The sequence below is a fragment of the Cajanus cajan genome, chromosome 7 (assembly GCF_000230855.2).
Source record: "Cajanus cajan strain Asha chromosome 7, NIPB_CcT2T_4, whole genome shotgun sequence".
Taxonomy (NCBI): domain Eukaryota; kingdom Viridiplantae; phylum Streptophyta; class Magnoliopsida; order Fabales; family Fabaceae; genus Cajanus; species Cajanus cajan.
Window position 1 is genome coordinate 48,887,158 of NC_138523.1, and position 14,228 is coordinate 48,901,385.

Genomic DNA, 14,228 nt, shown 5'->3' on the forward strand with positions numbered 1-14,228 from the left:
ATTAAAAAAAAATTGTTTTCAACATTTTTATCATTTTTAAACACCATGCAACTATCGATATCAGAGAGCTTAATAACCACCACAGCATCTTGTTCAGTTGATCATGTTATGGCTAAAATGTCTTTTACATGTATCTTATTTTAAAATTATATACTTAATAATATATTAATTTATAAGTCAACCTTAAAACACAGCTAGCTTTTGAGTATTAATTCTCTTCTTTATATCCTCCTTTCCTTTAAAATTAATGAGAAAAATATAAATTAATCTTATTAATTAATACATTTTTTAAGGTATATATTTGAATTTATTTACCACAATAAATATTTAGAAAGCATTTTAGTGTTACTTATTTTATTTTATGGTAGAAAAACTTCTATCCCATTTAATTAAGCTTGTTAAAATAATATATATATATATATATATATATATATATTATATTTTATTTGTATAAAGTATGGATTATGATTCGCAAATATAAATTCATGCAGATATATAACTTGAGATTGTTTATCCGAATACAATATAATTTACTTATTTAATCCAACATTAATTTAGATCACGAACTTGTTTAATAGTAACAAGTTTTGGTGAAACAAATTTTATTTATTACAGTTTAGAATAGATCCTAAGCAAATGCCTTCTTAATTGCTGCTGCCAATTCATCATAGGCTACTTCCCAAGCATTGCTTAATTCGTCACTCCATTTATCTCCAACTGCCTCCTTTATTGTTTTCAGCAATGCTTCTTTAACCACCTACAAATCATTAGCCATGCTTTAGCTCTTGCACATAATAGTTTTTCCTTATAATTAAAATTTCAGTACATAATTTAAAAATGAGTATTGCTATTGGTAATTGGTATTCTCGTTATCTCAACAAGTTATTTTTTATAAAATTTTAAGTTGACTTTAATATACTAATGGAACAGGTTTATCAGAGAAATATACCAATGGATCGAACAATGATAATTAATAATCAATGAACATTGCAATAGATAATAAAAGTTTTAATATATAACCTCATCCAAAAATAAACATGCCATAATTTAAATGAAAAATGAGAAAGAGAAAGCTTACTACAGAAATATATTGATAATTTTATGTTATTTTTTACTAATTAATTTTTTTTAATTCTTTAATCATCTTAAGATTATAGTTAGTAAAACCATTAATATACGAAAGAAGTGATGAACATTAATCCATGTAAAATTGAAGTATGCATATTTATTGTAGCATTTCACTATATATATCATACCACGAACTGTGCATCAGTGACTCCTTTCTGGGCATGAATAGAACCAAGTGCTGCATCAGCCACTACTACTCCCTTTGCTCGAAGTTGAATAGCTGAGTCACGCGTCTATACGTACAAAATTCAAAAAATATTTATATCGTAATAAGATATATAAGGGAAAGAAAGTAATCAAGAAATACTAATACAATTTGATATACTATTCCTAATACAATATATGGTAAAAAAAAAAACTCATAAAATACACTAAGAGTTTTTTTTTGGACAGAGACATTTTAAGAGTTTTAAATGCATGCATGTTTAATCACAAAATCACATAGAATATCTACATTTTTTGTTAGTTGACAGACTTACCAATGCAAAAAGTTTTTCAGCATGGCCCGTGAGATTAGGGTTATTGGGGTCCACTCCATTGGCTAGAAACGAGAACAAGGTCTTTGCAACTGGTGCTTTTTCCAATATCCTATTTATTTTTAATATAAATTTTAATCAAACCAAAATCAGAGACACTCATATCATATGTTCACTATCTCTTCGCAAAACACAATGAACAACAAAATTAAAGTAAAACATATAGAGTGAGAGATACATATGTAGAGAAAAAACTTACGAGGTGTAGAACACAACGCTGTGCTTAGGAATGTTTGCCTTAAATGCTTCGTATGAGCTATTCACCAAAGCCTCTTGTTTCTCCGTGAAACCACCCATTTTTCTTTTCTACTTTTCTCTTAATTACTTCTATTGTTCGATGCAATAATTCATGTTCAATGCTTGTTTATATAGAAGGCTAGGTTGGAGAGTGAGAAAAACTTAAGCTTTTGTCTCTCTTGGCTTGTGGAGGATGTCAATCGGCATGATGATGAGACAATGATCTTTTTAAAAACTTAATCAAATAATTCTTCGATTAATCAAAGTAAAAAAATAATAATTTAACTTTTATTTTGAATTTTATAATGTTTAGAATATATATACACACCTATAATATATATATATATATATATATATATATATATATATATATATAGTATCACACATTTTAGAATTCCCTTTGCCAAAGACTCTCTCTATTATTAAGTTAAAATTTATGTAGAATCTACTAATAAAAATTGATCCCAAATTATTTAATAGTGTCACTATGAAAATTCAACCAATAATAAAAAAGGTAATTTTATTTTTTTATGATTTTACAAGTGTCATAATTCAACTTTTAAATTTATACATTTTGTCACTTGCTTCATACCATTAATCAACTACTAAGATTTTAAAAGTCCAATAATAAAATATATAAATTTAAAATTTAAATGACAAAATTTGCAAAATCATAAACGAAGAGTGACAAAAAGTTTTTCCTTTAATTTTTTATTTTTATTTTCTTAATAAATATTTGTATCACTTGTTAGCAAATAAAAAAATAAAAAAATATTGCGCTAACTTATAATTAAAGTAATCTCCGTAAATAATGTAAAATCATAGAACATTATTTCTTGAAGATTTATAAAGACAATTTCGTGTGGTGCATGAAAGACGATTAAGACTGAGTTTGGCTTTTCATGCTTCCAATGGTTGGCTTGAGCTTTGTAAAATCATTTTTCTCTTATTCTATCGGAATCCCTTCTTGTAACAATCCAATCCAAATACATGTAAAAAAGCTATACCTTTGGCTGCAAAATTAAGATCAATATTGCAAGTATTTTCCGAGTCAGTCTTCTTAGCTCAATTCTGTAACTATATAGAAGTGTATTAGCATGTCTCTCTTATATCAAATAAAGTTATATCTATTAAAGTTACCATACACTACAAAAAATGTTCCATATAGTGACATACAAAAAGTGTCACTATAAGTATAATATATGTAGGTATATACCTATTTGACATATAACTACATAAAATTTTAGTGTTGATTTTGAATGAAATTTAACAACATATTTTGTGTGTCACTATAGCCTATACCTACACTCTTTAACAATATACCAACATATATTATATTTATTGTGCAGGTAAAAGTAGTTTTTAGTGACACGTATTATGTCACTATAGGGTGTGTGTCACTATACGGCAATTTTCTTGTAGTGATATATGATTACTCATTTTGTTCTTATATTTTTGTTGTCAAAGTCAAACACTTTCATGTATATGCTTTGGAATTCTCTCTTGATTTATATATAAGCAAAAATAGATTATTTTAAATAAATTAATAAAGTTCATTAAATACATTTTGTTTTACAATTTCACATAAAATACATATTATCTAAAATATTATTGACCACATTTATGATATATAGAACTCTCATTTATTACTATAACAATATTTGTAGATTAAAAACATTGAATAAGATTGAATATTTGATTAAAATTTATTTATATATATTTCAATCTAAAAAAAATTAAACATTTTTTCTTTATATATAAGTTTCACCAAGGTTTTCACACTAAACATGAGTATTGACTCTGAGATTGAGGATTCTAAAAGGAAAAAAGTTTTTGGAGAAGTTATAGAGGGGAAGACGCAAACAAGTTCCCAGCCATGCAAAGACCATGCACTTTGTTTCTCTTTGAGCCCTAATATTTTTGTAAAATATTACAAGAATGCCATTAATAATTAGAGGCAATTCTTCATGTTGTACATATATGTAGAACAATATAATTTTATGAATTGATTATTAATGTTTGTATACATATCTTATATAATAGTGAGAAAGGTTGTTTTAAACAAACATATCAAAAAGTATTAGAATATACATTGATATTACAATAGAAGAGATAAGATTTAATTAACAGATTAACTAATCAATAAAATTTAATTAGTTGATTAATTAATCACATCAACACGTGTACTAATCCTCCTCTTCTTTAAAATCATAAACATCTAATATATTAATCTAATTGATAAATATACTGTGAACAATTTTTTAATATATTTACCACAATAAATATTTGTAAAGCATTTGTGTGTTACTTTTAAAAAAAAATCCTATACCACTTATTTAAGTTTATTAAAATAATTTTAAATATATAAATTATTTTGAACTTATTTGTATAAAGTATCTATGCAAATAACTTAAGATCGTTTATCCAAATATAGTAGTACTTGTGTAAAGATTGTTCATCAATTGTAACCGAAAATTATATCAGGAGCAAGTTCGAGTGAAACAAAATTATTTATTACATTTTATGGCAATGGATCCCAAAGTCATTTCATTGCCTTCTTAATTGCTGCTGCCATTTGATCATAGGCTACTTCCCAAGCTTTGCTCAAATCGTCACTCCATTTGTCTCCAACTGCTTCCTTTATTGTTTTCAGAAATGCTTCTTTAAGCACCTAAAAATCATTAGTGGTGGTTAATTAGTTCTTAATTAAATTTTTTCTTACAATTAAAATTTCAGATAGAACTTTCAAAAATGAGTAATGATGTTGGTATTGTCATCATCTCGACAACTTATGTGTGTTTATAAAATTTTCAGTTGACTTTACTAAATATGAGTACGTAGATGAAAATATATTGAACATAAGCCTAACATAAAAATTAAAAAAAAAATCAATGGAGAGAATATATGGAAAATGAACGTTGCAAGAGATAATAGCTTTTTTTTTTTTTAATAATTAACCTCATCCAAAAAAATAAACATGTCATGATTTATCTTATTCTATTTTGATTGCTTATGTCATAATTTAAATGAAGAATATATAAGTGGAGGAACCTATTGCTTTTATTAAATCAAATTTTTTAAACACTGCTCAAAGAAAAAAAAATATTTCTAAAAAAATCATATAAAAATACAACAAAAATATATTTACTATTTTTTGTTAATTGTTAAACCACTTTAAGATTATAGTTAGTAAACTCATTACTAAACAAAAGAAGTGGTGATCATTACACCATGTAAAATTTAAGTATACATATTTATCATACCGCAAAATGAGCATCACTGACTCCTTTTTGAGTGTGGACAGAACCAAGTGAGGCTTCAGCCACCACTGCTCCTTTTGTTCGAAGTTGAATAGCTGCGTCACGCACCTATAATCCGAAGAAAATCATACATGATATTCATGAAAGAAAAATAACCATGCAACAAATACTAATAAATAGGATATTTGATATACCATTCCTAGTACGAGATACCATCAAAATATAAAATACATTTAACAAATGTTCATCGATAGTTTGTTAGTGTTAAATACATGTTTAGTACTAAAATCACACAAAATAGGTATAATTTTAGTTGGATGAGACTTACCATTCCGAAAAGCTTTTCAGCATGGGCAGTGAGCTTAGTATTATTGGCGTCTACTCCATTAGCTAGAAACGAAAACTTGTCCTTTGCTTCTGGTGCTTTCTCCAATACACTATTTATTTAATATAAAAAAATCAAACCAAAAGCTGAGACACTCACATGGCAACTATCTATTAGGGAAAATCAAAGTCTCATATTTTAAAGCTTTAAGCACGTACCCTTCATCTTTTTAATTTTGTTGGAATTAATGTGTTACACATAAAAATACAAAATTGTTCAAGAGTTTATCATAAATTTAATTATTATTAGACGACCACCTACTATATTATCTACGCAGACGAATTAAACCCTATTATCTAAGATTAGAGGATATATATTATAAAAAAATAAAATAATTAAATCTCAAGTTGATAGAATTTTTTTTTTCTCACTTAATAAGATTTTTCACACATCCAAAGATCTTGAACAAAATATACACAAATTTTATTTCTCAACTTTCTATGTATAGAACAAAAATATAATACAAAATTTGAATCATTTGACCCTCCTAATTAAAAAAAAGGAAACAAATGTCTAAACGATATTAAAACAAATAAAAATTTGTAAATTTAAATAATATCTTATAGATTACAAATTTTTAAAATAATTCCTTAAATTTTTATTTACTCAATTTATTTGAAATTTGAATTATTTTTTAAAATAAATCCTCCCTTAATTAAAATTTTCAAATAAATTGATCAAAATATTTATCTTCTTAAAATATGTCTTTCCAAATAACATAAATTTTTCTCATTCTTTTGTTCTTGCAATATCAAGCACATCCCCTTATACATTTTGCATCCCCATTTTGAATCAACATACCTATAGTATTGTGATGTCAACTCTCCCGATAAAATTTTGTTGGATGCAATAGAAGGTACATATCGCACATTTTTAAAAGTTTGGATGACACCATTGTGAAGTTTCATTCTCATAGTCCCAGTGCCTTTAACCTCCATTTTCCCACCATTTCTTAACTTTAATTAACCAAACTCGCCATTAGTTTTTAGAGTGTGAAACACCATTTGGTCTCTAAAAATGTGTTTTGAGGTAGCAGAATCCATTATCCATTTTGATCTAGCAACTTCTTCAGTAATTGCCTAATAGACATCTACATCATCATGAAGGTTTTGGATTATATTAACTTAGGAGTTGTCATCATCTCTCCTCATAATTATCAATTTTTGAAGGTCTTTTATCGTTTCTTTACATATTGATTGCATGTGATCTTTCTTCTCAGAATAGTAACATTACACGTTACTCATATCTCACTCTAGACATAATTGAAAATTTGATCTTCCTCTATGCCCATCTTATCTCCATGAATTACTTCTCCCTTACTTAGAGTGTTGCATGACTAGTGCATGACCTTCAATATCAATATTCTCATTTTTCATCATTCTCTCATTTTCTCTTTGAGTGGATGTCACTTCACCTAATTCCAATGATATTTTTCCAACAAGCAATGACTGAACTAAATATTTATAAGACTTTGGTAGTGAAGTCAACAATAATATTGCCTGCTTTTCATCAGAAATTTTTTCATTTACATTTAGCAATACACTAGCTGGATGAAATGATTAGTGTGATTATGAAGATTTTCTCCCATCTTCATTTTGAGTTGATATAACTCTATCTTCAAACATAAGCAATTGGTTATCGACTTAGACACATAAATGCTCTCAAGCTTCTCTCACAAGGTTTTTGGTGTTGTCTCCTTTAATACGTTGTACTTGATCTTAGGAGTAAGAGCTAACCGAATCGTGTTTACGACCTTCTTTTGGATCTAACTCCATTATCTTTCATTGATAGTATTTGGCTTTTCATCTTTCAACGCTTGATCAAGACCTTGTTGCACTAAAATATCTTGAATGGTATACTGTCAAATCATAAAAATTTGTCTTACCATCAAATAGTGGTATCTCAAACTTTTGTGTATTCCCTGTCATAGCTCTAATGTCATTGGTGGAAAAAACTCCTCCTCACACAATAAAATTATCCACACATCTAAGGATCTTAAACGAAACACACACATATTTTATTTTTTGACTCTCCATATATAGAACAAAAATGTAATACAAAATTTGAATCATATAATCCTCTAGATTAAAAAGTAGGAAACAAATCTCTAAAAGATATTAAAACAAATAAAAATATATAAATCTAAGATTACAAATTTCTAAAATAACTCCTTAAATTTTTACTCACTCAATTTATTTAAAATTTGAATTATTTTTTCAACACAATTCAACTTTAAAAAAAAAAAAAAAAAAAGTTGTGGAAAACATGGAGAAAAGGGGATCTAATTTGCGGGCATATTTAGAGAGGAAACTTACGCGGTAAAGAACACAACGCTGTGGTGCGGAAGTTTTGCCTTGAATGCTTCCCATGAGCTATTCACCAGAGCTTCTTGGTTCTCTGTGAAAGCAGCCATACTTTTTCCACTTTTCTATTGTTTGTATTGTTCCTTCGACACATCCAATACGTGTTTATGCATATAAATAGAAGGTTTGGAGTATTAAAAAGTAAAGCTTATTTATCGTGATTGTTATTGAATGTTTCTTTTCGCTTCTGGCTACTGGAATGTGGAGCGTGTCAATCGTCATGACTCATCATGAAGAACAGACAATGATCTTTTCGAAAACTTGATTAAATGAATTAAACTAAATTTATTTATTTAGTTTTCATGTAAACGTAAAAATTACTCCAAAAGAAAAGTCTAATATCTGACATTTTGACATTCCTTTGCAACACTCTATTAATCATTAAGTTAAGTTTTATGCAGAGTTTGCTAATAAAAATTGAGCCCAAATTATTTATTATTAAATTCAATTTAAATTCATAAATTATATTTTTTTAAGCTAAAAACTTAATTTAGTCCCTTATAATAATTTAAATGACTAAATTAAGTTTTTAACCTTTTTATGAATAAAATAAAGAATAGATTATACTCTCGTAATTACTAAATGAAAAATCAATAATATATTTAAGATTCTCGTATCAGATATTATTATTCACTTTTCGCGAAAAGTCAAAATTATAATAAATGTTTAATTTGATTAAAAAAATTCTTATCAAAAGCTAATATACGTTTAGCTATGGACTTAAGTTATATAATTAAATTTACACAATTAATGATTTATTGAAGATTAAAAAGTAGGCAATTTTGTGTGGTATATATAGGAATTGATAAATATACTTGTGCTCGCAGGTAATACTCGAATTGTAACGACCCGCCAGGTCTCACACTGTTTATAGCGTTCAAAAATAAGTATATAAAAAAAATTACATCTCACCACTAAATCATTATATATATATAATGAGAATACACAACTAAAAGTCTCAATATATATATATATATATATATATATATAAAATTGAAAGTATGGAAAATAATACCCTATATAACAATTAGGTAGTCAAAAACTATCAATCAACTAACTACAACGTTAGCGCTCCTCTTGAGTCTCGAAGCTCACCCAATCCAGCAGAACACCTATCTCGATCTGCTCGCATACCAAGGTATGGTCATCGCAGTCCCAACCACATAGGAAAAACACGCTAGGGTAAGCTCACAACAATAAACATAAAAAAAATAGTCTCAACATAATAATAAACAACAATAGAATTCTACTTTCAACTTGCAACATAAAGCAACATAACACCTACAACAATAGATACACAATATCATCTAATAACAATAACAATTTTCAACATATCACACTTTATTCAAATTGGCCGCTTATAATCGGTATAGCTCGACCTGTCCCCTATACCGTGGTCGCTTCATACACGTGTGCCTCGACCTTGCCCACACACGGGACCAACCAAGCCTAGAGGAGAATAACACATTATCCACTCCAAGGAACAACTTTCTAAGGAGGGTTTTTAAACAAATTGGGCTCTCAGAGTACCACAACTATCTCAATCCGCACAATGGGATGAGCAACTTCGAAAACTTTTCCTCTAGTCCTAGTGATCAACAATTCAACAGAACACAATCACAGTTTAACAACACAACAACAAATATATACAACTCATATCAACAATAAATCAACTCATCAACAACTTATGTGTCGTCACGCATTTCAACTCAAAGATCTCCAACAACTGAAGTTGAGCAGTCTAGGTGGCATAAACCCTATCGAATCCAGCGTTTGACCTATCTCTACCAGGTCAGGTATAGAACAGCGTTAGGAACTCCGAAGAGAACCAGGTATAGACAACAATAGTTGATTGCTCAGGTGTGCCACTTAGACTCGGAGGTCCAGTACTACTATCAGGACAGAAGGGTTTGGGTATGAGTCTACCACGGCCTTGGCTAGCATCACCAATCCACATATGGAGTTAGCCCACCCACTGTCCTCCAAGTACCATGCACCCTCCAGTACCTAGTCAAAGACTACATCTCTAACTAGATACCTTACTCAAAATTAGTCATTCAACCATGACATGGATTGACTACTTCCATGTCACCCACACAGTACTAAGGGATTCAACTTTAAAACAACTTTCAACTTATCACCTTAGTACTATGTATCTCAACATAGGACATATATCTTCACCATATGTCCCCAGCTTTCCAACTTTATGACAATAGGCAGCTTTACAATTTTACGACAATAAACAACTCGACAACTTTACAACTATAGGCATCATAGCAATTTTACAACAATAGACATCTTAACAACTTTACAGCAATAAGCATCTTAACAAACTATACACAACTTACAACAATACAACTATAGACATCTTACAGCAATAATAGGTACCTTACAGCAATACAACAATAAGCATCTTATAACAATAGACAACTCATACACTTTAAACAACTTTTACAACAATAACTACTTCAACTTATACATCTCAACTTATTAATAATTCAGCAATAAACAACATAAAAATAACTTAGTTTCACCAAATACACAACGTATAACAACTTTCACAATATATCACATATTATCAACACACAACATATGAACAACTTAAGCCAACAACTACTCAACTCATTTTCATCAGGCAACTTAACAACTTTTACAACCTTATAAATAACTTCAACAATATACAACATATTCGACACAAATTACAAATCAACCATTAATTTAAATAAATCATCTCTTTTCTTTCAAACAACAAAACCCAACTTTTTAGCTCAATCTGCACTCAACAACTTAACCATTTTCAATGAAATAATACATGAAGCTTCCCTAACCTGAAGATTGGCTCAGCATTGCCAAGAGCTGAGAAGAAGTGGAATTTCCTTCCGAAGCTCAACTCGAGAACCTCCATCTGCCAAAAGCAAGCTTCCTAGCCCAGAGTCTTCCTCTCTAAAACTTCTCTAAAACTTCTCTCTAAATTTCCATTTTCTCCTCCCCTCAACGCCTATTTATAGAGGTCCAGGAGTGGCCAGAACGGCCCGTTTCGAAATCGAAACGGCCCGTACTCCCTCCAGAACGGTCCGTTCTCCATCCAGAACTGCCCGTTCTAGACTACTAAATCACCCTTCTTCTAGTAGTTTGGAACGGCCCATTCCAACTTTGGAACGCCCCGTTCCAATCTACCAACAGCATTACACAAACTCGTACCAACTTTGACGAGAAATATCCGGTTTGACTGGGTACGGGTACAGGTACAGATAAAACCCGATATATTAAACCTGGTATGAATTTACCTGCCCCGTACCCGTACACATACCCGTCCCCGTTTCCATTTTTAATTTAATACTCACTTTCAATTTAATTATATTAAAGAATTTTAATATTTTTTTATATGTGATTATTTATTATATATAACATGAAATAGAGAAATAACTTAATTATAATTATAATATAATAAAAAAATAATTTAAAAATATCATATTTTTTTTATATAAAATAAAAAATAAAAAAATTAACAGGTACAAGTAAGGGTACGAATATATCCGATACCTGACGAAAATGGGAATGGAGATGAAAATCACATACCCAACTAGTACGAGAACAAAAATGAGTTTAACTCGCAAGGACGGGAATGAGTATCATGAAACTCGTACCCGACCCGCCCGTCGTCATCCCTAATATATACGTGTAAGCTAACAGTGAAGCTTTTAGAATAAGAAAGCATGGAAGGGTGAGGGTTGTAGTGAGTTAGAGTTGGATGGCGTTGAGGCTGACTCTGACACCACCTTTCGAAGCCGAAAAGGAGTTGGAAGCATCACTGAGGAAAGCCTTCGAGTCTCTGAAACCCTCTCTCAGACCACCTTTCTCCCTAACCATTCCAACCCCTCACCAATACGCCCTCTTCAACGCCGCAATCCTCCACGCCCTCTTAACGGAACCCCACATCGCCAAAACCCACATCAAACACTTGCACGCCACCGTCACCGACGGCTACGCCACCTTCTGCACCCTCCTCCACGACGTCGTCCACCACCTCTACCCCACACTCCTCGCCCCCGTCAAAACGCACCTTCTCTACCTCACCCACGAAATCGTTCGCGTTCTGGGTATCGGCTACGACGCCGTTTTGGTCTCCCTCTTGCGCCAAATCGCCGCCGCCGATTTCGGCGACGGCAACCTGTGGCTCTGCTCCAAGTTGGTCGCCCTCTTTCTGGACCAATTTGATTGCTTGTTGGAAGAATCGCCGCAAGTTTTGTCTTTTGCGGTTTACACGTTTCTTAGGGTTTTGTCTGATCACTCTAGGGTTGAAAAGTTGGAGACTTTGAAGCGGTTAGAGATTCATTTTTGTGTGAAGGTAATCAGGGAAGCGTTTCATGTGTGTTTAAAAATTGGGAGGGATTTTATCCGGTTGTTACAGGATTTGCTTCATGTTCCTGAAATTAGGGCTGTATTGAACGACATTGTGTTTAATCCGTGTGTGTTTAATTCTGGGGGGTTTAAGTTTAAGGATGTTTCTCAGATTTTCTGCACCAGGACTTCTAGTAGATACTCTTTGCTTAGGATTAGTCCTGAGATGGAGACCCAATTGAGGTTTTTGCTTACCAATGTTAAGTTGGGGCATCAGAGGAGGCACCAGATATGGTTTGCTAGGAAGTTTTTGAGTGAGCCTGATAGAGAGTTTGTTATTGTTGATATTGTTAGGTTTATATGCTGTGCGCACCACCCTACAAATGAGATTATTCAGTCTGATATTGTTCCTAGGTGGGCTCTCATTGGTTGGCTTTTGACTTGCTGTAGGAGGAGCCATGTTGTGGCGAATGTGAAACTTGCGTTGTTTTATGACTGGCTCTTTTTTGATGAAAGTGTGGACAATATCATGAACATTGAGCCTGCGGTTCTGCTCATGGTGCATTCTATTCCCCAGTACATTGAGATTACTCGTGGTCTTCTTGAGTTCTTGTTGCATCTTGTGGATAATTATGATGTGGAACGTAAGGGGATGATAGTTAAGGGTGTGGCCTCAGCTTTTCAGTTGCTTGTTCGCAAAGGTGTGATAAGGTCGCTTGATGTTTTGACTTCTTGTCCTGCACTTTCTCCTGGTTTACGAGAGGGTCTGGTAAGGTTATCATCAGGTGCAAAGGTTGGAAGCTCTTAAGTATAGTTGTTACTTGCTACCCACAATTTTGCCTCAATCTAAACCAATGTAGCTAAGAATATTAATTATTATAGAAGAATGTATCTAGCAATACGCAATACACACTAATGTAACTCATGATTCTTATAAATTCAATTGAAAATTATGATGTTAAACATGATCGCCCGCGCCCTCTTTAATTTTGGATACACCTAATCAAAATAGCTTTCAAATTAAATGAAGACATCAGGGATGATATTGCCGCAATGGGTAAAGCTAGCTGGTTTGATAAATGGAGCCTGAACCTGTAGCCCGACATTTCTATTTGTCCATTGATTGAAATAATATCTCTTAGGAAATGGTTTTGGCTCTTGAAAAGATGATCATTGTGAATTTGTTGTATATGGAAGTAAATGAGCTGCCAAAATAAGTCTGATCTGGGATGAGATATCACTATGTACTGTATTTAAATCTACTAGAGCTGTTGATCTTAAAGCACTGTATTTCTAATTATTTGCAAGAATTAGTGAACATTAGTTCTGGTTCAAGTGGTCCAAATCCAAAAGCTGCAAAATATCACTTAATTTGGGAGTAGTTGAAAATACTAACTTAAATATGATCGAGTCCTGTAAGAATAAGATACCAAGGGTTACTAATTTCAACATAACCGGAATAGAAATTTTAGGAATAATGTTAGTAGTTAGTACTTATAGTCAAGGTTTTAGAAAAAATATACACAACAGCAATTGCAGCCACAATATGAAGGTATTCAAATACTTCATAACCACTTCACGGCTGCATCAACCACATTTATTTACAATTTTCCGTAATATCAAAGATCATAACAAAAGCACCACCGCGAAGGCAATTTAACATCTTGCTTATAGTTAGATTAGCTTTAGTGTGATCATACATAACTATAAACCGACTGGGAAACTGTGAGCATGATATCCAGGTGGAACTCACTCTTGAAGTATGCAAAAGTTATTATTTTGTTGCTTATTAACAAATCTGATTGTGCATGATCTTAAGAATTACATTACATTCTATTTACATTTATGCCAGATGAAATTAGAGTGGGAAGAGAAATCTACCTTTATCAGTTTATCACTCTGTTAATCATTTATTTGAAATAAGTGTAGTTTTATATTTTTCCTCGCTGAAAATTGTCTTTGTATAACTCTTATATTG

The 14,228-nt window shown here is 31.2% G+C and overlaps 2 protein-coding genes across 2 annotated transcripts; one reads left to right on the plus strand and one right to left on the minus strand.

The window, feature by feature from the left end:
* Positions 1-615: 615 nt before the first annotated feature.
* On the minus strand, positions 616-8,014 carry LOC109805236 (leghemoglobin alpha). Its single transcript, XM_020367251.3, has 8 exons — positions 7,862-8,014; positions 5,490-5,598; positions 5,165-5,269; positions 4,456-4,572; positions 1,864-1,970; positions 1,608-1,716; positions 1,257-1,361; positions 616-757 (listed from the first exon to the last, which is right to left on the minus strand). The coding sequence occupies exons 1-8, from the start codon at positions 7,957-7,959 to the stop codon at positions 629-631; spliced, it is 879 nt and encodes a 292-aa protein (XP_020222840.2). The 5' UTR covers positions 7,960-8,014; the 3' UTR covers positions 616-628.
* A 3,588-nt stretch (positions 8,015-11,602) lies between these two features.
* On the plus strand, positions 11,603-13,585 carry EMB2739 (embryo defective 2739). The gene has a single exon (XM_020367089.3). The coding sequence runs from the start codon at positions 11,661-11,663 to the stop codon at positions 13,056-13,058; it is 1,398 nt and encodes a 465-aa protein (XP_020222678.1). The 5' UTR covers positions 11,603-11,660; the 3' UTR covers positions 13,059-13,585.
* The last annotated feature ends 643 nt before the right edge of the window (positions 13,586-14,228 follow it).